Source organism: Gouania willdenowi, chromosome 17 (assembly GCF_900634775.1).
Source record: "Gouania willdenowi chromosome 17, fGouWil2.1, whole genome shotgun sequence".
NCBI lineage: Eukaryota > Metazoa > Chordata > Actinopteri > Blenniiformes > Gobiesocidae > Gouania > Gouania willdenowi.
The window spans coordinates 13,816,395-13,840,212 of record NC_041060.1 but is presented as its reverse complement, the minus strand read 5'-3'; the positions used below and the strand labels follow the sequence as shown (position 1 = coordinate 13,840,212).

The 23,818-nt window shown below is 37.5% G+C and overlaps 1 protein-coding gene across 1 annotated transcript in view; it reads left to right on the top strand.

Annotated features, from left to right (window-relative positions):
* Window positions 1–23,818, top strand: part of LOC114479198 (low-density lipoprotein receptor-related protein 8-like) — a 117,939-nt gene that overhangs the window by 74,088 nt on the left and 20,033 nt on the right. The window contains exons 5-10 of the mRNA XM_028472752.1: window positions 4,948–5,328; window positions 8,301–8,423; window positions 11,119–11,241; window positions 17,070–17,189; window positions 19,039–19,164; window positions 23,574–23,745. Coding sequence (XP_028328553.1) covers window positions 4,948–5,328; window positions 8,301–8,423; window positions 11,119–11,241; window positions 17,070–17,189; window positions 19,039–19,164; window positions 23,574–23,745 — 1,045 coding nt within the window. The remainder of the gene's footprint in view (window positions 1–4,947; window positions 5,329–8,300; window positions 8,424–11,118; window positions 11,242–17,069; window positions 17,190–19,038; window positions 19,165–23,573; window positions 23,746–23,818) is intronic.

Below are 23,818 nucleotides of genomic sequence, written 5' to 3'. Positions count from 1 at the left end.
GTGCAACTCCCTTGTTTTTCTCTATTATCTAAGTTCTTTTTTTAGATGAGTCGCCTCCATTACAGCAGTGTTTGTGCTTTGAATCTGTCCAAAGCATCCCAGCAAAGGTGTTTAACTATTTCCCAGGTGGGTTGCTATCATCTGTTTAAAGTGCATGACTGTTTGTGTTTGTTTTTTACCTTTGTAGGGTTGGGTAGTGTGTCTGAACGGTGCTCAGTCTAGATCAGTGGTTCCCAACCCCTAGGGGTACTTGAACACCTCTTAGGAGGTACACAGAAACATTTGTAAGTTTATTCTTTAACATTATAGATTTTTTACATGCACACATACTTTTTTTCATCCAGCAATAGTAGTTTGTGGCACAACTCTTTAAAATACACCAAAATGTGAAGTTCAAATTCTAAAACGAGCAAAACAGAAATAAATGAATAAAAAGGCCTAAATTTAAGGTTAACTCATTCAGTGCCAGCCATTTTCAAAATTTCTACCCCCACAGTGCCAGCCGTTTTAGAGCATTTTGACAAATTTTTAGCACCCACAGATTATTTGACACCATATTCTTAAATATTAAAGTCTCTAATTTCATCAGAAAAAAGAATTACGTTTCTAGCTTGTTTTCTTCTTCTGTAATCCGCAGTTGAATAGAGGCAAGTTTCACACAAATCGCCTCTCCCTCTGTGATTCTCCACACACGCAACTTCCACCTCCTCCCGGACATGCCGAGTCTCCCCGCTTGTTTTTTTGATTATTTTATCTCACCATCGCCACACTCTCAATATTCCACTCAGGTTCCACACATGCTCTGGTCGAGTGTGCGCCGCGGTGAGCCTGTGGGAACTTCAGCATCAACTCTGTAGCGCCGTTTTCTGTCTTGTAAACTCCTTTCCTCTCACTCTGAGCTCTGCTCATAATGGGTGATCTCTCATCCAAAGGTGCGCTGCTGCCACCGACATGTCACCAGTTGGTCACTTCACCTTTGTCCAAGTTAGATATTCACCGGAGAGCATCGTCACACTGTCTCCTAGCAACCCCAGCCAAAAAACACAATTGATGTCTATAGACGTCAATAGCACTCAACGTTACTAAACCAATTGACGTCTATAGACGTCAATGGCACTCAATGAGTTAATGTTGGCGAGACCCAGGAAAGACTTTAGATGAGCCTGCAGACATAAATAACTAATGTATAACATGAACTAAGGGGTACTTGCAATAAGAAATAAAGGTTAAGGGGTACATGGGGCAATAACGTTTGGGAAACACGAAACACTTGTCTAGACCTTTGTAGACAGTATTGGTTATACGCTGAGGCCAATGTCAGGACAGTAGCTTTTTAGCTGAACCTTGCTAAACATTTTAAAGCTTGTGGCTGGTCTTCCTCTCATATTTTATTCTCATGAAATGCATCAACACACCCTGCCTTCATTGCAATGTAAGAAGAAGAGGAAATTAATCAGACCAGCCCATTTTATTTTATTGCTGAAAAGGTACAGTTTGTATTTTTTGGTGGTGGGTTGAGTTCACTGTGGGCACCATGACTTACTGTTGAAATGCAACTCCATCAACAACAAACTACAGTAGAAAGGATATAAACACCTTTTTATGAAAATACAGAAGTGGTGTAGGCAACACAATCATCATCTTTAAATGCTGTGATCCAGCCGTTTATAAGTCATCCCTTTTCATATGCCCACAAAATGTTGCACATTTACCCGCTCATCACAGTTTGACTATGAAACATTTTAATTTCCTTTTTTTACTGCTCAACTTTTCACATTCATTTGCAGTAAAGCCTTTCTGCTTCATCTGAGTTATTGGTTATCACTAGCAATAAGTCCCTTCTCATCAGAAGTGACTTTAAATGTGAGGTGCATTTTAATAGAACAGTTGTCAACATAGAACAGCTTCTCCCACTAAAGGAACTACACAGAGACGGTAAGATTTGTCTCGAGTTGAAGCTATTGAAAAGTTTGCATCAGTTTGTTTTTTATTTGTCCACGTTAGGCTTAAATTGTCATTAAATCCTTATTGTTAATTGTCATTTAATGTCTTGCATTACTTGCTGACATTTCAGAGATTTTCTGAGACCCTCCATTGTGCTACAGACAAAACTTCCGATTAACTTCAAAACGAGTCCGATTTACAAAAGCGTTAAAAACGAATAGAAGACAAGAAGAGATGCTTTTATTTTGTAAATGGGAGGTTTGACTTTTAGCTTGAAGCAGGTCCCAGGATGATTTTACGTTACCCTCGCAGAGCATCATGGGGCGGTTGAGTATGACTAGTGCGCCCACTGTGTGTACTTCAAAAATGTCCCAATATACTATATAGTTATTTCTCACATACTCAATCTTTCCATATACTATCTAAGGTGAACGCACTACATACTCATTTTGACGTCAGACTTAGTATGAATAGTACTTTATGTGATTTTGAACACAGCCTGAGTTGTCCCTTTTACCTCATGTTTCCTCTCAGGTGTTCCTCTTTACATAATTTATTCTCCACTAGTTAAGAAAAACCTGAGCACTGAGTGAGTGTGAGTGTGAGATCCCAATCCTGACCTTTTGTTCACTTTTGTGTTCAGTCAGTCTGGAGCTGTTTTTCGTATTTACTTTGTGAGAATCTAAAGGGTCATTTTATTTAATTGCGAATTTAAATCAACCGACTTAAATTTTGCTGTATGAGTGGTTGAGTCTCTTGGTTAATTATTTATCATTTGAAATGGTCCAGCTTGTACATCGTGAGGTCATTCTCTGGAGAATTTTGTTTGCTCTGAAGTTTTGAGATTTGTTGTGCCCCAAAAACAAGGCCACACACTCGAAACGCTTTACGAATGGTTTCCCCCTTGTGTAAAAAGTGAAAAAATCAAATGTTTTTTTTAAGTCTAAAGTGCCAAATGAGTATGGACTCAATGTAAAGGCATAAAAAACAGTGGTGTGTAATGTTAATGGTGTACAATTCAGCAATAAATGCATGAAGTAAACCCTTAATAACCCAAATCCACTATGATGTCTTCGTGCTTTGGTGGCGTTCATGTTTGTACCAGAGAAACAATTAAGCACAGATGTTTGACATGAAAAAGCCTGAGTGTAACATATGGTATAATTACAATAGATAGTAAGTAGGACACAATCCTGCATGCAGCATTTTTTACTGGCTTAGGATACGATAGCAACGTTGAACTGAGCATGATATGCTTGTGAATCCCTTCTTGTGCTATTTTGTCTATTTTTCTGAAGTAACCTAATTTCCAGGCTGTTTACTTGCCAACCATAATGAGGACAGTTTGCCTGTGAATCATTGTTTTTATCAGTGGGGTAAATTATTAGTAATATATTAAAAAAAAACAACAAAAAAACCCACTCTGGTTTCTTGTCCTGATGCTGAGACCTGCTTTGATCTCTATCCGTGAAGAAATGAAGGTCACAGTTAATATTTGGACATCACAGTGCTTCTGCCGCAGGTCACTATCTATCTGCCGCCACTCTAGAATTTGCTGATTCTGTAAAAAAAAAAAAAAAAAGCTGCAAGACAGCAATCTTCTCCTGTAACCAAGCGTAGCAGTTAAAAGCAGTGTTGTGAGAGCTAAGTTCTCAGGCAGTTGTGCAAATATAATTTTCTTCCACTTCTGCACTGGCCTCTGCGGAGGCTTTGGGTGCACAGCAGGAACCCCAAATCTATTTATTCTGCCACAATCTGACTACAAAGAGTAAAAAGCTGAAAATGTGTAGCAGAGAGAGAAAAAAAGAAATCACTAGCATTAGCTTTTCTACAAATTGTTTCCATGCAGAATAATCCCTACTAGAGCAAAACACAGTATAATATACAGTTATAAAATATTATTAACCGGTACTTTTGGGGAAACAAAATTAAAACAAGGTGCAAATATTGGGTCAATTATCACCACAACTCTAGATAATAAACATATTTTTAAGACGGATAGCATCTGGTTTCAATTAGCCTCAGAATTTCACTGCAGGTTCTCCATGAGTCATGACTTATCTTTAGTTTCACATTAATCAAATTACACTTGTAGAACTACAGGATTAGGCCTAACTTTATAAATACCAATGTACCAAAAAGGCCAACTATGCCTCCTTTTGTGAATATATGTATATATTATAATATAAAGAGTGTATATTATGACAAAATTGTATATATTTCAAAAGTATCAGCTACAAATGTAATGGGAACTTTATTTTAAGTAACTGACTTTGTTTTTTGTAGCATCTGCTAATGAGAGGACCTCTGATATAGCAACGAGGCGTCATGTGTAGCAGATCGTGGTGTTCAACTCAAATAATGAGGTTGACTGGTGTAGTCTGACAAATGCTGCTTCAGAGTGTGTTTATCACATCATCATCAGCAGCAATAAAACATTAACAGTCAGCTGTTTCAAACACTCACTGGAGCTGCTAAGTCACTTCCTTTTCCTCCTCACCTCTTTTGACCACAGAAATAGTCAATTCAAGATGATTTTCTATTGTTTTGTTCTACCGCTGTGTCTCATTGGGTCAAAAACACGTCAGATCATGTTAACTTTGATCCTCTGAATGAGAAAGGAATGCATAATACTGTAGGAAAACTATTATAAAGTGAATTTTCCACAATACTGCCCCTTCAATTTCAGGGTTATAGTTGGACTATTACACTCATTTATTTAAAATACAATGTAATACCACTAAACTGTGACTGTCTCTGTGACTTGGACCTATAGTCAGATCTGGACTTTCTGACCTGCTGATAGTGAGCGGAGCCTCTTTTTGGCTGGGACTGGCTTCATTTCCCTCTAGTAATTCTCCCTTGAGTAAATGAATCATCTTCGTCCTAGTAAATGTACTTATTTAGGTCATTTTCTGAACTTGAAGGTTAAATGATTCACCCTCCCTGTTTCAGCCTAATGTCTGTGGTCTGATTTTTTATTTTTTTCTTCCCTTCCTGTAGATGCTAAAGCTTGCCCCAGTGGAGAGTTCATGTGTGCCAACCGTAAGTGTTTAGCCACCGTCCACTTGTGTGACGGTGATGACGACTGTGGAGACGGCAGTGACGAGCTCAAGTGCAGTGCACCTCTGACCTGTGGGCCCAACCATCTCCGATGCAACAGTTCAGAGTGTGTGCCGCTGATGTGGAGCTGCGATGGAGACCCTGACTGCTCTGACAGTTCAGACGAGGGCCCGGAACGCTGTGGCGGTGATGGGGTCTTCATCCGCCGAGCAAACTGCACCACAGGGGAGTTCCGCTGTGCCAATGGAGAGTGTATTCGACTCAGCTGGAAATGTGATGGAGATCCAGACTGCAAGGACAAGTCAGATGAACAGGACTGTCGTGAGTTTGTTTCCGTACATATATTTCCTGCTTTCTCATACTGTAGCTTCAGTGTCTGTGTGGACACAAGGTCATCGTCATGCTGCCAAGGCTTAGAATCTGCATTGTCCTACAACTGTTAGCATTTCAAAGATTGGTCCTTCAGTTCTGTAAGGCTTTGTGAGCATTCACTGAATGTATTAAATCAAGTGAAAAGTTGAGTTTCTATAACGACCAGTAGTCATCATATATGCAACTTACCATAATACGTCTTCACACTGTGTATTAGGTTTGGATATAAAGACATAGAAGTGAGGAATTTAAACTTACTAAAACAAAAAAGGGCCCATGCACATATCCCAACAAATAAATAAGTACAAACCATACAGTCACTAACATACAGATACTAGCAAAAAAGACTGAATCAAATTATCCACCAAAAAACGTTACACTAACAACAGCGGTAAAAGTGTGTGTGGCTGTTAGCCCTTTGATTTGAAAAGATGTTTTAAATCAGAATCAGTTTTATTGCCAAGTAGAGTTTTTAGACAATACAAGGAATTTGACTTTGTGGATGGTGTGAAAAAAACCAAAAACAAACGAGCCAGAAACAGTTCAATAATAATGATATTAATAATAATTATAATAATAAATATAAAGATATTGTAAATATTAACATATATACAAGTAGTGCAGGTAATATTGTTGACCGAAACCGCCTGCCAGAGGGGAGAGATGGAAAGAGTGTGTGTCATCGGTGGAAGGGGTTGGCCAAAATCTTCCCTGCACCCTCGAGGGAGAGCAGATTGCAGCCAATGACCTTCTCTACAGAGCGGATGATACGCTGCAGTCTGACTGAAATGTAGTCATTTTACATCTTAGTTTGTCCAATTGTACCAATTGTGTTGTATTCGTGAGTTAAACAACATAGTGCCATTGAACCCAGTGTCCAAACACTAAACTGCAAAACGAAGAACACTCTAAACCTCTATTAGAGGAAACCAGAAAACTGGGCTGCCAGTCATCTTCAGTCCAGAATCAGAAAAGTTTCTATTGTCATGTTTGTTTGCATGTCCAGGGAATTTTCTTTGGTGTTTTGCTCGGATACATAAAACATATGTCAAAATATTGGTCAGTATAATTAATTATATTTACAGTGATATGGAGGAGTGAGTCAGGCTGGAACTGTTGCAGTGGGATGAAAGCTGTTTTTGTGTCGTAAGGTTTTAGTCTCCTAGAGAGATGGCAATAGCAGCCAATCACTTTTTGTCCAAACTAACACAATAAATGTACAAAGTAGGGGTGTAGGCGTTGTTGCCCACTCAAAAATCATTGATGATATTGGCTAATTTAGAACAATTCGATCCGAAATGATTCAGTGACTTGAAATTGACTGAGTAACTTTTTACCCAAAATAATAATTCAACCAGTGTGACTGAAATAAATACCTAAATACTGTACAGTGCAGGTGAGCTTTCATAGATTCCTGATGTTTCTTATAAGGGAATCATCTATAAATTAATTATGGACATAAACAAGTAAGCAATATTTAATGGTAAATTTATTCACATTTTATTTGGCATTGACACCAGTTTAAATTAACAGGATGTTAACTTTTCTGCTTTCATTTTCAATACTCAATACGTTTTCAATAAAAAATACATATTAGGTTTACCTGACTCTTCTGCTTGTTTTTCATACATCAAAATAATACAATATCAACATAAAAAATGTAGTGCAACCAAGATCTTTCCTTTAAACATGATGGTTATCATGAGGTTTCTGCAGAGCTAATGCTAACGCTACATGTGCTGCTGCTGCTGCTGCTGCAGTGAACGCTGCCAGACGGGCCTGGTGGTCAACGGTGAACACAGTGAGCGACTCCTTTAGAATATCTCTGTCTGTGCTAAAGTGTTTCCACACACTGGACCCTAAAGGTGGATGTATCAATTTCTCGTTTGCCGTTCACTTCATTTTGTTTGTCTACTGACTGCAGCGTTTGACGTCACAGACAGACAACAAAGTCAGCCGTAATGTCTTTAATATTGAAAGCGCTTTTAAAACACATCCATATAAAGTCTGCGGTGCTTAAATCCAATGCGTTCTTTTCTGGTATTGATACAATTGATTGATTACCTTTCAAAACAATTATAGATTGATTAATGTCATCCAGAAGGCCAACTTGCCGAGCACAGATCAATGTAGTTGGATCATAGGACCATAAATCGATTCATTGATCTAATGGATGAATCGTTACACCCTTAGTACACACGTTGTCAAACACCATGTGTGTCTACAGGTTGTGTGCCTCTCCTCCTCTCGCTTCCTCAGCCAATTTTATCCAAACCGTCCGTAACACTGGACACGCCCTGAAGCTTTTCTCACACAAACTGGAGTGAGAAACCCTGAAAGTCTTTGTATTCATTATCAAGATGTGTGGTGCTGGATGGATGATGGACCAGAACAACAATGACCTACTTCTGCTCCACCTTCTTATACATTTGCTACATCCTCATGAAGCTGTGCATCTAAAAAAAATAGCCTCACTTGTTTAGTCTTTGCCTGTAGTTTTGCTTTGGCTTCCTCTTATTGTAAGCAGCTTGAGTTTATTGCCTTCCAGGTCTCAAGATCAATCCATAAGATAAGACAGAAACAGCATATTGGCTGCATGAGCCCAGCGCCGTGTATGTTTATTTGTTGCATACATGTATTACCTCCATCCTGTTCACCACATAATGACAATGAAAAATCACCTCCTGCACAGACAGACAGTATATATTGCTTTCAGAGAGGAGTGTTGGTGATGCTGATGAAAAGCCACTGGCTTCTGTCATAATAGTAATGTATTAAGAGTTGATTATTTTCCATCAAATAATAAAAAAACATGTTAGAGTTTCTGCAAAAAAAAAAAAAAGCATATTTGGGTTTTATGTGGTGGATCTAAAGCTGTGTGCGTGTGTGTGTGTGTGTGTGTGTGTGTGTGTGTGTTACAGCTCTGTTGACGTGCCGTCCGGATGAGTTCCAGTGCGGAGACGGTTTCTGCATCCACGGCACAAAGCAGTGCAACAAAGTCCATGACTGTCCTGACCACAGTGATGAATCTGGCTGTGTCAATGGTGAGTTCACCTCTGTGTTTCTTCCTCTTATCTCATCTTTTCCGATTTCTGCCTTTTGTGCAGGTTATTCTGAAATTAACCAGTAATAATGCCCATTTGGCCATGGTTAAATGAATCCAGCAGTATAAATGGTTAAAAAACAGGAATCGCATGATTAAAGTTACATTCTGCAGTTAAAAATTCACTCCAAGTCATCATGTGACTGCCTGTTAGCTACTTCTGCTGTGGGTTCAGGTAAAGGTTGCTGCCCTTATGCGACTCCTCTAGCTTGACATTCACAACCCATCTGCTTTTAATAAATTATGCTTCGTCTCGTGTTTTATTAAAGAGACTAAATTTAACCTCAACGCGGCATGTTTTTTTTTTTTTTGTAATTCCTCCACCACCCCCCGCAAAAAAAGAATATTTTTCAAAGGGTTAGAGTTCATCCAAAACAAGATCTGTGCTGTTTTGTTTCTCCATTTTTACGTTGGAAGTGAATCTTTTATTTTAGTGTTGTATTGTACAAGTCTTTCAGAACTTCTGTTGATCTCAAACTATTTCTGAACAAAGCTGTTTGGAAATATTGTGTAATATAATGTAAGAACTGTAACTGCTGATTTTGTACTACATTCTAGCAAATGCTAGGTAAATGTTAGGTTAATGCTAGGTTAATGTTAGCTAATGTTAAAGCTAGCTAATGTAATGTTAATGCTAGGCTTATGCTAGGTTAATGCTATTGCTAGGCTAATGTTAATGATAGTTTAATGCTATTGCTAGGCTAATGTTATTGATAGTTTAATGCTCGGCTAATGCTAATGCCAGCTAATGTAATGTTAATGCTAGGCTTATGCTAGGTTAATTCTATTGCTAGGCTAATGTTAATGATAGTTTAATGCTCGGCTAATGCTAATGCCAGCTAATGTAATGTTAATGCTAGGCTTATGCTAGGTTAATTCTATTGCTAGGCTAATGTTAATGATAGTTTAATGCTATTGCTAGGCTAATGTTAATGATAGTTTAATGCGCGGCTAATGCCAGCTAATGTTTATGCTAGGTTAATGCTATTGCTAGGCTAATGTTAATCTAATGTTAATGATAGTTTAATGCGCGGCTAATGCCAGCTAATGTTTATGCTAGGTTAATGCTATTGCTAGGCTAATGTTAATGATAGTTTAATGCTAGGCTAATACTAATGCCAGCTAATGTTTATGCTAGGTTAATGTTAATGGTAGCTAATGCTAAGGTTAATGCTAGGTTGATGTTAGGTTAATGCTAATGCTAGGCATATGCTAATGTAGAGTTCAATGACACAGGCCAGCACTTTCTTCCTCACATATTCTTAATAATTGTTTTACATCTTACATTCGTCAGTGCCTTGTTACAATGTTATTACAAAGTAGTTAGAGGTTCATTTTTTACTTGTTGTCAAAAGGGCATATAACATTCTCATTTGATTTCATTCTAAGGCCTCAAACTTGCATAGAAGCTTCTGTTTTCTGTGAAATTATCCTAAATGGCTTAGAAAACTCAGCGTAAACTATAAAGCAATGGCTTCTTTAGCATAACCAAAACAACCTGTGCATGAGTTAGGTCATTTTACACTGAGTGTGCACAGGGAATTTTTGCATACAGTGTCCCAGTAAAAAAAAAGAGCTTGCTACCTTTCTGTGGAGGTAGATTTGTGCATCCTATCGCCTGCAGCTTACTGTGGCTCCTTTAAAAATGATGCTGAACGACTGTATTTTATGATGAACCACAGAAAGCTCTAATGTAATTTTAAAAGAGTGCAAACAGACCCCCGAGGCTCAATTTATTTACATTATATGATGACGGATTGCATGCTGGATTGTTTCCCAGATGCTTAAAACATAATTTAAACACGCCAACAGTAAATGATAGTTCATCACGGAATAACAAAAACAAATGAAACGCATTAAGTGGGCAATGATAAATAAAATGAGCAACATTTTTTTTTAAGAAGCTGCTTTATTCTCATTTTGATGATGGTGTCGTTATATATGATTTCTATGGACTTCATTACCCTGAATAAAACGTAGGGGCGGTGGTTAGCTCTTCTTCCTCTCACCTGGAAGCTTATTTCCTTGGTTTTTCTATTGCTGAGTATGCATGTTCTCATGTTGGTGTGCATGTTGTACTCATTAGTTCAATGCTTCCCAACTTTTTTTTGGATTGTGACCCCATTTTGATATCACAAATTTCTGGTGATCCCAAATACTTTTTTCTTTTCTGTCTAGAATGAATTTTTGATTATGTTTGTTATACTGTGTCACAAATATTTTAGAGTAGCCAGGATTATGATGCACCACCTCAGAAATTTTTATACTGCATGTTATTTGAGCTTCATTTATATTTGAGAAAGTGAAATTAGAAAATAGATTGTGTTGTATTTTAATTTAAAAAATATATATATATTTGAAATTACCATGCATTTCAGGCAACCCCATTTAGGTTCCAGGAGACCCTACATGGGGTCAGGACCCAAGGTTGAAATACGCTGCATTAGTCTATAGATTAGTCTTTCTCATAGAGAGGATATTTTAGCAAATGCTAAATATCCTCTAAAACAGCCAAATTGATCATTAAACATATCCCTTTAAAGGCAAGAGGCTAAGAGACGTCCCTCAACATTTGAAAGTTGTTCATAGTGGAAACACCAATGCCTTGTCTTTGTGAATTTCTTCCTATATTACAGCTACCAAATGTGAAGGGCCATTGAAGTTCCTGTGTAAGAATGGAGAGTGCATCGAAAGCTCCAAGGTGTGCGACTCCATCAAAGACTGCAAGGATCGATCAGATGAGCCCAAGAAAGAATGCGGTAAAGAAATATATATATACATATATATATATATAATTTTTTTTTTCAACTTGCCAAGGTGAACACGTCTCCCACTTTTGCTCAACAATCATGTTTGTATAACTAGTCTCTGAGTGTTAGAAAACAACATAAACCTCTGCTGTAAAATGAAAGTCATTTATAATCATGTGAGTCAGCTGAGCTTTGTACTGTGAGGTGTGTGTCTATTGTGAATGGATTCACCTAATCATTAGAGCAGCGTAATCAAGTTTGCTATAATAGATTACCACTTCCTTCCTCCCATTATCTTGCTTTATAAAGGACGTGGAGGCACACTCACATTAGCTGCGTTCTATGTTGTTCTGGAGTAAATTCGTCTGCATTAGTTGCAGTCAGTGATGGGGGAAAAGTGCAGTTGTAATCTTGTATTTATTCTGGCTCTTATTACCTACTTCTGCCATTTATATTAACAGTGTGAAATACTTTTTCCATAAATGTTAGCAGTTAAAATAAATGTTTATTTTAAAGGATGCACACAGGGTTGGGGTCAATTACATTTTTCAATTACAATTATATTTTCAATAATCCATGTTCATCAATTACTACTCAATTATGATTACAGACACTGCAATTAAAATTATAATTATTGACCCATGTCTTTAATCAGCTGTAAAATACACAAAAATATTATCTATCATTTCATTTATTTCTCATCTTGGTTACCTTGTTAGGCTTCCTAATCAATTAAAATATTGGTATTAATATTTTTGGCGTGTGCGTCTGAGCCTTTTTTTTAGTCACTATACCACTAGACAAATGACAGGTAGAAGTGGATATGAAACATATTTTAATAATTGTTAATAAGTACATATGTGTAACACTTTAAGACCAGGTTTGTGTTTTAATAAAATTGTTATTAACAGTTATTAGACAATTTCTATACTAAATACGATTGCAAAGTCAATTATCTGAATTCAATTAAATTTAAATTATGATTATAACAGCAATAGTTTTTTTCAATTACATGTATAATTCCATCATAATTGTAATTAATTATCAATTACACAATTACAATTGCAATTTACCCCAATCCTGGCACTATTAATAAGTTGGTCTTCAGTCTCCCTTTATACACAGAAGAATAAAAGAGTTTGGTTTTAATAAAGCTTAGGTCTTTTTTTTCTTGAATGGAACAGTCGTGTTTCATCACTTATTTAAAAGGTAAGAAATCGACTGAAAAGAGAAATACCTGCACTGAATAAGAAGCTCAACTCATCTGTGATGGAGGTTGAAATATCTTTATGATATAATATTGAAGATATTCTAGGATTTTCTATTCACAGATCTTATGACTGCCTCTGAGGTTGTCGACTTGAGGAAAGTGTCCTAATAAGTGGGCTAATTGTTCAGGGCGAGTCCTGCAATGACCAATCAGACGTGCCGTCCTCTAGAACAGCGGTTCTCAACCTTTTCAGCCCACGACCCCCAAAATAAATAAGCTGGGGACCCCCACTGTACTTAACATGACATGAACATTCTAGAACAGTCATGTGGAGACAGGGCCATCTATAAGGGGGAATGAAGGGGAGAGCTTTTTGATGATGATTTGTTGTTCTATGAATTTGTGATAACCATTATATCCACTGTTATTCAAGACATTTATTTTTATTAGCTCTACAGTATATAGTCATCTTAAAGGTGTAAATCTTTTTTTTTTTTTAAAGTGGCCAAAAATGTTTTAAAAAAGGGTGGTAAAATTGGATTTTAATAACCACAGAAATTGGTTAAAAGTTGCACGTTAGAGTGGCCCAAAACGGACAGAAAAAGTGGTAAAAAAAAAAATAAGGTTCAAAGGTTCAAAAATTTTGGAACAATTAGTTTAAACTGGGAATTAATGGGAATGACAAATCGTAAATGTGGTTAAATAGGCAAAAAATAGGCACGAAATATGGTGAAAAGAGCATAAAAGTGACAATATGTGACATTAGGTGGGAAAAGTAGTGGAAAGGGTTTATCTGTGAAGAAAATGTCTTGAAACTGGAAAAATGTGCTGAAAAGGCATTGAAATTTGATGAAGTGGCAGAAATGTAGCAAAAATGTATTAAAAGGAGCAAAAATATGGCAAGAAAAAGTGATGAAAATAGGTTAACATATGGCAAGTTTGGTGTAGATAATAAGCAAAATTGGGCTCGAATTGTTAAAAATATATAAATATAATATGAGGTTGAGAACCACTGCTCTCGAAAGGCTACTTGTTCTTATGTAACGACTGGTTGTCACTCATATTCCAGGCTTTTCAGTGATTCTGAGAGCATCTCTTCATCTGTCTCTGCTTTAGCATATTCTGGTTCTCTGCTCATTGAAAGCCCAGCTCACTCAGCTGCTCTCACAGCCCTTGGCCACAAAGATGTTCACTAATTAACACACACAGAGAAACCACATGGATAGACACAATCTATTATACGCCAAGGTGATATTATGAAGGGGTGGGACTGAAAAACAGGAAAACAGAGATACATGGTTCAGGCTATTCTACGTTTTCTATCTCATTAGTAATTATTGCACATTAACAATATACCGACTCATTACTTTGCTTTTTAGTCCTCAAAATTGCGCTATTAATTTTATTGAAACAGTTTGATAGGAACTGGCCGCTTATCGAGGGTGAAAAGAGAGATATAGACCCTGGAGGAAAGGATGGTAAACATCGCATTTGATTTCCTGCTGGGAAACATTAGCTGTCCTTGAAATCAGTTGACGACTGTCTTTTTTTTCCTTTTCCTAGTGAGCTATAGAAAAGGAACGAGCTGCTCTTTGACACTGTTGTCACCCATTCAGCAGAAACAGGAAGTAGGTTTTATTGTTTGCACATACAGCGTGTCGAGAGATGCCACGCAAAGATGAACATCCACCCACCGCATACAGAGCTAAAGGTGTTGCTGTCACAACAAAATAGATTGATATGTCTTTTAAATATTGTTCCCAAATGATAGATATTTTATTTTTTCTGTATTTTACAAATGATTTAAGACTCCGGTCAAAACTGACCCGTTATCATTAGAGATGCTAGCAGAACGCTAACACAAGAGGATGTCATTTGAACGTTAGTAATTGAACATAATTGTAATGGATTTCAGGGGGGAAATAATAATTTTAATTGTAATTAGAAAAATTGCTGGTCAACGTAATCTGTATTTTGTTGTAATTGAACATGGATAATTGAAGACGTAATTGTAATTCTAAAAAGTAATTGACCCCAATCTACTCTCACACTGGTATCGTGATCAACATCCTGACTCACAACTACAATATAAAAGTTGGATTAAATGTTGCAAGTTTGTGTTTATGTTTAGCTCTCTACTTTTAAATGTAAATCATTCAATTCGTAAATTTTCAACGCTCCAAAAACCAGTGAGGCTTAAACCCACAACCCGCTGGGAGGCCATCATGCTCTTCCTGCTAAGAAGGAAAGACTCAATAGTGTGAATACTTTTAGAAGATATCTGCGTGGAATGTGTGCAGGGCCCGTTTTGTGCGTGTGCAACCGTTATGAATGAGGCTCCAGGTCTGGAGCTTGTGAATTTCACTAATAGTTGCTGGGTCCTTGAAATGATTTTGTGCTGTAGCTTTGCTGCTTTCAGTGCCTGAGGATGGAAAGCTCATTGACTAAATGTGTAACACTGAATTGGGTGTTATATAAAAAAGTCAAGCCTTCCTTGTATTGAGAGTTGTACGGTATGTTCTTTTGTATTTTATTGTTTTCCGCTTACTTTTTATTCTCTCCAGTATATTAGACAAATTCAATCGTTTAACCCTCGGGGCACCCTTAGGGACCTACGGCTATCTTCTGCCTTTTCAGTTTTTTAAATTCTCATTTAAATATAGCATTTTGAAGACACTTTTATTAAAGGTACCATTTTGGTTCCTGAGCTCAAAGAGTGTAGATTTTTTCAATAAATGCCCTGAGCTCTAAAAGTCATAATGCTTTAAAATCAATGTTTCTATCAATTATCGACCTACTCAAGGTTGTAATAAGTTAATATCAAATGTTCCACTTCCACCATGTTTTGTGTTTTTCTCATTAAAACAAAAAATGTTTTATGACAGAGGGGCATAAAAACAATTTAAAAAAAAATCAGAAACGGAATGAAAACTTTATATTTATGGTTAGGCGTGGAGTTGTTGAAAAGATCTGATGTGAAAAAACAGGTGGGAAATTTTTTCAATACATTTTTATGGCCCGAGGGTTAAATAAAGTCTACTTAATTTATTGTTTTCTTACTTATAGCTTTCTTACTTTCTGATGCGTTGTTGTCCAAGCCTACAATGGAAATATGTTGTTAAAGACCATAAAAATCTTCACAACATACATACATATTACATTTGCAATGTGATACAGAACAACTGTATTTCCACTTTGTTTGTGGCTGTAATGCATTTTGTATAGAGTTACAGACAGACAGGACAGTTTTGGCTGCTGACTTCTAATCCGCCTTAACGTGCTGCACAGTCAAATCTCTACCTTCTTTGTTGTGTGCCATCTTTGTGCCACTCTGCCAGCTGCCTCGACCCATTTCTCAAAGTGATGGTTGTTTTGTCACTTCCTTTAGGGAAAAAGAAAAAAAAAAAATTCTGTCATTTTTAGGTTAATCTGCCTTTGCCAAAATGTCTGCGGAGTTGTTTGATTTAGATGTCCTTCTTGTGTCTTGTAATTGATCCTCCTGGGATACCCAAAGATTACAGCACACACCACTCTAGTCTGCACGTGCAGTTCACATCGCAAAATATGGAACAGATTTTTTTTTTTAGACTTCTGTATGGTGCTGTCTTTGATTACTTCTCCCACCTACATAAGAAGGCCTGATATAAGGATTCACAGAGAATGGAAAAAATCTTAATGCAAAATCTGAGATGAATTGGCATAAATTGAGAGAATTTTCGGTAATACTTGAAGTTTTTTTTACATAAGGCTGATATTATCTGTCATTAGCATGAATAAGGTGTCATGAAAGCCGTCATTAGCTGTGTTTCCATTACCCTTGGAAATGCGCAAAATCTAAATAGGGCAATAGAAACTGGTAAAAGAAACACCTGAATTTTGAAAAAACACTCAAATATCGCTAAAAAATGAGGAGGAATTTCAGACGTTTCGATATTGAAATGTGTCGCAAAAGCGCTATAGGAAACATTTTTTTTTTGCAAACACACATCACAGAATGTGACTTACATGGTCACATGACCACTTCTCCAAGAATGCATGGCGCGGTACTTCTGAGACATTTCTTAGCATTATACTTACTGCCACATTAGACGTGAAACAACAAAAGGAATACAGAGTGTTATAAGGAGGTTTGGAACATCCATCTTCCTGCAGCAAAGTCTTACGGGATGAGATTTCACAGGGGTTATGAGGCCTGTGCCCAAAACAAACTTCAATGGAAAAATTTAGAAATATTGCTTTTATGTTGCGAAAAACTTTAATGGAAACCCAGCTTTTGAGTGTTTGCTAAATTATGACACCTTTGGAGCTATGTTGGCTTTTTTTGGGTTAGGTGGAAGGATCTAGTGGGGATAGGTAGGGTTAGGGCAGCAAATAACATTTAATGACAGCCTTTATGACATCTTATTAATGCTAATGACAGGTGTCATGTCATAATAAAGACAGCGTAATTTCAGCCTTTATTTATAACCAAGTAAAATGTTCCAGATCTTTGCAACGCATGTACTTCACTTCAATCTGTGATAATAAAATATCACAGTTTTAACCAGCAAAGACAAAATTTCTTAGTTCTAAATCTGACTTTTACCTGTAATGCCTCTGCTTATAACTCTTTTTTCTTTCCTCTCAGGTCTGAACGAGTGTATGATCAATAATGGCGGATGCTCCCACATCTGCATGGACCGACCGATTGGCTTTGAATGTCAGTGTCCTGCCGGATACCAGCTACTGGACAAGAAGACTTGTGGAGGTATTTCTAGTAGCCTGTGTTTCTTGATTGATAGATATATCAACTAAGTAAAGCCTGCTGCTGAACAAGCAAGTCCGAGCTTGTGTGTGTGTGTGTGCATCTGTGTGCGTGTGTGTGTGCTGCACAGCTTTTGACATCTTGCTTTTCCCAAGCTGTCTGCTCCTATAGGCTGTGCTTGTCACTCCCACCGGGAAATCAATGGTGCATGTTGAGGGAGTTTCTTAATCTCAAGGATGTGTCCTTCATAGGAAACCATTCTAGGAATCGATGTTACAGAACCTAGCAACAGACTGTCAGAAATTAGAAGTAATACCAATAATGATATTAGCAATTATATAAGTGGGTCAGTAGGTGAAGCCGTAGACTGTGTCTCAGCAACGGTTTGTTTTTTAACTTGTTTACTTAAAAACCTTCAAGATTGGCAAATATAATAAATTGATGAATTAATAGCTTAACTCATAAAAATATAAAATACTAATTCATTTCAAGCCAATACTACAAAAACTGCATTTCCCAAAAAAAAATGCAAGTGAGAATGCATAAGCTGAACCCCTCGAAGTCAGTAAATCCCTCAGTATAACTCCTCGGAGTCAGTAAAACTCCTCAGAGTCAGTATAACTACTCGAAGTCTGTATAACCCCTCAGAGTCAGTATTATTAATACAGTAATCAGTATTAATAATGACCAACAGCAGGGGGTGCTGTGGCCCGAGATAAACTTTATTAATCATGCCTTCATTTTGAAAGGGTCAATTGCAATCTTCACAGAATCATCTTTTATTCTGAAAGGATTTTGTACTTGACTGCTGAGTACAACAACCTATGACACCATAATGACTGTCCTTTATAATGTCAATGTTCCAATAGGTTTGAATGGGAAATTAACATTTGCCAATTAATCAATATTCGTTAAACTTACAAAAACGGCGGAAGGCAGCAGCAGTGTTCTCACTGTTCTCTACACTGGGGTACCAGGGTCAGTAAAACTAGAGTTAGTGGACAAAAAGCAGTTCTATAATAATAAGATACAAGGTAAACAATAGTGAGGATGCTAATTAGATCTAAAATAACAGAAACATAAAATTTTATTAAAAAAAAAACAAGACTTAAATAAGTGCAGGAATGTGCCGTATCGCACATTAAACGTGAAACAAAAATTGTGTTTTATCATAGCATCTGTATTCGCATCAATAGGTACTTGTATAGGTATTCGGTATCGGACATCCTTATCAAATACTTTACAGCCACATTCAACACTAATAAATCAAAATTGAGTTGATATTGGATTTAGCATCGTGCTCAACAGAGATGAGGCATGTAAATGCATGTTTCAAATAACCTTATACATAGCACAACATGAATATTTTATGCGGTATAAAATAATTTAGGCACACCTGAATACTCCTATATTTGAGTCTAATCTAGAGAGAGATAACACAAAAACTGAATGTTTGAAACACACAAAACACAACTTACATAGACGTGTCATCGACAACAAACAGCAAAGGTACAGATGTGTTTGACTCTGGCTGTTTGATTCTTGGCCATCCTCTGATTCACATGCTTCCCTCTCCTTTAACACTACACCCACACGTCTTCATCACACCTAAAAAAAACCAAGAAGCCATTACAGGCTGTAGACTCTACTCAGGGCTTTTTTTTCCCTCCCACACTTTCAGTCAGCAACGGGCACCCCTCCATTACAGCTGTCATTGCATTAAAATCATTATTCTACATGTTGAGAATTCAGTTTCTGGTGTTATTTGTCACCGTCTTTGAAAGGAATATTGCTGTGTGTCTGCCGTCTTTAAGCTGAAGGAGAACCTCTTTGCCCTCTCTTCTCTCTGCAGACATTGATGAGTGTGAGAACCCTGATGCGTGCAGCCAGATCTGCATCAACTATAAAGGCGATTTCAAGTGTGAATGTTATGATGGATATGAAATGGACCCAGTCACCAAGACGTGCAAGGCAGAGGGTGAGCAACAATGGCTGGGAAGTGTTTTTATATTTTATAATTGTGCCATAAAATATGTATGATTTCCCAAATATTAAAGCAGGGATGCCAGGGTGAAATTGGTCAGAGGGCCAGATTTTTTTCAAGTGAGACCTCAAGGGGCTGAATGACACTTTCGGCCTGAAACACTGACTCAACACATGGGTATGCTGCTTGAAATTATTTATGAAGACCTACACATTAAAAAGAAATTGCATTGGCACCACAATAGCCTCACAATGAGGCCTACAATTACCTATCAGCCTAAAGCAAGTTACCCTTTAAAAATATAACATTGTCCTATCCATGCAAGTTGCCTACATTTATAAATTAGAAATGCAACAAAATAGACAAAACACATGTCCTATAAATAACACAAGTGTAAACTGTAAATTACTTTGATCATATTTATTGAAGGCTTGCACATGAAAACATGCCAATGCATAATAATAAAGCCAATTAAAAGAAGGACAGGCCAAGTTTGCCTAAACGAGTCACAGAAAGTAAGTGGCAGAATAAAGTTGTCCGACATGTGGCAAAGTCACTGCATATCCAGTAGGAATTAGTAAAACAAATAGGTTCTTGAAAAAATAGCCAAATATGACTATCTTAAAACATTACATTGTCTCAATAACAGATGGCACATTAACTTTGCCAGTCATCTCCAGTAAACTCCAACCCACGTTTCCAGATACCCACTGGCACTAGCCTAATGTACAGCCTACATCAGTCAACCCCAACCCCTTTTATTCCCACCCACCCATATCACACAGAATTGTGTTAAATTGAGAGACAAGCCTTCTTCAGCTACTTTTTACTTGTCGAAGCCAGACACCGTTTCACTTTCACCAGCTTAGCTCAGCTGCAGCTGAGGCGGGCAGCAGCAACAGAACAACTCACAGATTCCACCAAAATTAAAGGGGACATATTATGCTATTTTTCACCCATCTCCATATGTTCTAAGAACCCCAACAACATAGTATTTGAGGTTTATTAGCTGTCTTAGAGTTTTAGAGCTGTCTATAGATGCGGACTCTACATATGACTCCACACAACAGTTGATCACTAGCGACTTTCTTTTGCTATTCACACACACACTTGTTGTTTTCAGCCGAAAATTACACATTTACGCGGATATTGTGATTGTGAGTCAGAAAAACACCGTTTTATGAAGTGTGTGCTTCATAACTGCTTCAGACATTTACCAGAGCTGCTACATTGCTTTGTTGTCATCATCTTATGTATAGATTACAGGAATAGTCCATTCAAGGTGATAGTCCGCTGTTTTGTATAACCGCTGTGTCACATAATTTTGGTGTGTTTCAACTCCTTCAGCGTTTGACCAATTTTGACAATTAAGATATCAAAACGTGTCCAAAATTCAGCACAGGGCTGTTTGTACATTTATGAACTTCTATCAATTTTTTTAAATTTTTCATTTTTTTTTTAAATGTCCCCACTCATTTTGATTGGGAATTTCAGCGTTTTAAGATTTAACGGCATCAACTTTGAACTTCAGCTGTTCAGCCATTCTTCAATGAATTTTAACCATTCAACTTTTAAAATATTCAGCTGCTGATGGCTAATGGTAGGCTATTGCTAACGCTCAGTAAAATGTAATGCTAGGCCAATTACTACTACTAGTACTACTGTTTATGCTTCTTAATGTTTATGCTAGGTAATGCTAGGCTAACGCTAATGCTAGGCTAATGCTGATGCAGAGCTCAATGACGTGGGCCAGCACCTGCATCCTCACTTGCATTTTCTTCAGGAAATGCAAATATTCTAGTTATTAATTAATTCTATGTTACATAGTTAATTCTATGTTACATTCATCATGCCTTGTTCACATGTTACTACAAAGTAGTTAGAGGTTATTTTTTTATTTTATAGGATGTCTGGAGTTGCTGCTTAACAAGTTTTTTTATTTCCTCTGTTAAAAGTCTAACAAGCCGTGTTATTGTTCTGCTGCTAACCAAATAACTTCTCTGATGCACTGACGCCTCATTAGTGCAGAGCTTGACTCTCCATCTTCTGTGTTCCATGTCAAACCCTCCACTTCTCATCATCAAAATCATCTTCCTGCTCACATGCTCTTATCATTGCTCTGCAGTTGTTTGTGTAATTACCAAGTTGAAATAGGCAGTATTGATTCTCCACTTTAAGGCCAAATCTGCCCTTAAAGTGGAGTTTTTGTTTGTTTGTGACTGATGTGTTTACTCTTGCTGTGTGTGTGTGTGTGTTAGCTCTTTGAGGTTACCTGGCTGTTTTGCAGCCGAGGCTAATTAGTTAGTGAAGTGCAGTAATTAGTGTCGGGCTTGTTGATAGCAGTTGTCTGACTTGTGGGTAACAAAGTGAAACGCCGATTAATTTTCTATGACCTCCATGCATGGCCGAAAGCTTTTAGCCAGCCAATTACACGCAAGTGTCATTTTCTGTGTAAAGCTAATTTCCCTCCCATCTTTGCTTATTTAACTGGTTTATAAATGAGATCAAATGTGTTGATTTGGATCCCGAGGCTCTGAAAATGCTGCAGTTTATTTTTCTTAAACTAAAGACTACAGTAGTCTTAAATATATTATTTTCGTCATCATTTCTGCTTACAGGGAGTGGAAAGTCTACCTGTTTTGAATAAATGGTTCACTAAAATTGACTGACAATTATAAAGGACAGCATGTAGGTCTGTACAGCAACAAAATGTCACAAAGAAATTTGAAGATTTGTCTTTTTCTCTTATTTAGTAATTGTTATATCACCACAAAGAAGCTCAGTTTATATCCTAACACAAATACCTAGATTGTTGAAATTATCTATGCAGACACATGCTGCCACTATCTGTCTTTTGACTTCTCTGCCTTTAAATATCAGGTTTTTGGTGAATTTGGTGGTAAATTTTTTATTCAAAAGTTAAATACAAAGGTTATTTATCCTAGTTTGAGTATCTATACAGTAGTACAATATACAGTAAGTCGCATTGGGTGTAGAACCTGAACGTAGCTGGAGACGAAGGAGGAGGACGGACACGACTGTATTCAAACATAGTACAAAACAATGATGAATCCTCAATAAACGAACAAAAAAACTAATAAATACACAAAATAAATGCACAACTAACTGACTGACCTCATTATTTTTTTGTATTTAGAGAGATATCTACAACTCAATTGATTTATAATTAACACAATGATTTATGCTTTTTTTTACTTTCTCCTACAAGTTGAATTGCATGCTCCAAAGGACCGTATTTGGCCCCCGTGCCTTGAGTTTGACACGCAATCTATATGGAGGGCTGAGCACCGGGTCTCCGGCGGCGGGGAGAAGAATGAGGCGGTGGCGGCTCCTCCTCCGGCCCATACTCCAGCCCATAGACTGTAGTCGCTGTGCAAGCCCAGCCCCGGTTGAAGCTTGAAGCGGGGCTGGGAGCCAATCCTTATCCCGAAGAAGAATCCACGTTTAACTGAACTATTGCGACGATTAGTGCACCATTAACCCAACACAAAACTACCATATTGTGCTCTTTTGGCTGTAAACAGAGGCCAAACTTGTTTCAGCTGCCCACAGCAATGGCGCCGTGTCGGGAAATGCCCATATTTTGGAACTATACATATAAGAGCCTGTGGTCACGACTGCCGTAAAGTGAAACATTCTACAAGCATGCTTCAGGTCACATGAACTGGCCAAAGACGGTCCGTCTCTCTAAATTTACATAGTTGTATACTCAAAAAGTCCACGGTGTGCCTTTAAATTGTCTTTGTGGCTAAATTCGTTGACATATGTTTGATGTGATTCCATACACTGTGGGAAATGAAACTTTCTTTGGTACAAAGTAGCTACAAACTTATGTCTGATTGATGTTTGCAAAGAGTGAATAAAAGGTAACATAAAGCTTAATAATGCATGCTGACACTTGGATCTACGAAACAACTCTTCGGGCATTTTTGATGAACTGTGCTTTTTACCTGCTCTTAGAGGAGGATATTTTACAGGACTTACACCCTGTTGTAGTATTTGTCCTCAGTGTAAGAAATTCAGTGATTTATTGACTTCGGAAAAAACGTCAGAGATGAAGCCAGTAGATGAGCAACCAATTCTTTGGTACACAGTGTTTGCAATCAAGGTCGACACTACAAAAGCTTTTCATTGCAGCACTAAATATCAAGCATATATTTTTTTTTTCTTGTGTGTGTAATCTCTTTTGATTCACAATGAAGCTTAAATGATTTGATTACTTTACATTTTGCTAGGTAATTCAAACCATATTACTTCTGCTAAGTTGCCAGTCTGATGGTATAATAACTAACACTCATCCATGAATGGATATCAATGTATTCAGTACCCTTGACTGTGTAACTACAGTATATTGAGATAAAAACCTTTGTTCCTCATTGTAGGTAAAAGCCCTTACCTGCTGTTCACCACCCGGCATGAAGTTCGACGCATTGACCTGGTAAAGAAGGACCACAGTCAGGTTGTGTCCACACAGAAGAACGCAGTGGCTCTGGATCTGGATGTGGCCAACAACCGCGTGTTTTGGTGTGACCGTTTTCACCGTAAAATCTACAGGTAAGCAAAGTGCAGAAGCTCTGAGTGGCTTTCTGAACTTATTTTCACAAACACTACAGTTTGGCCTCTTACC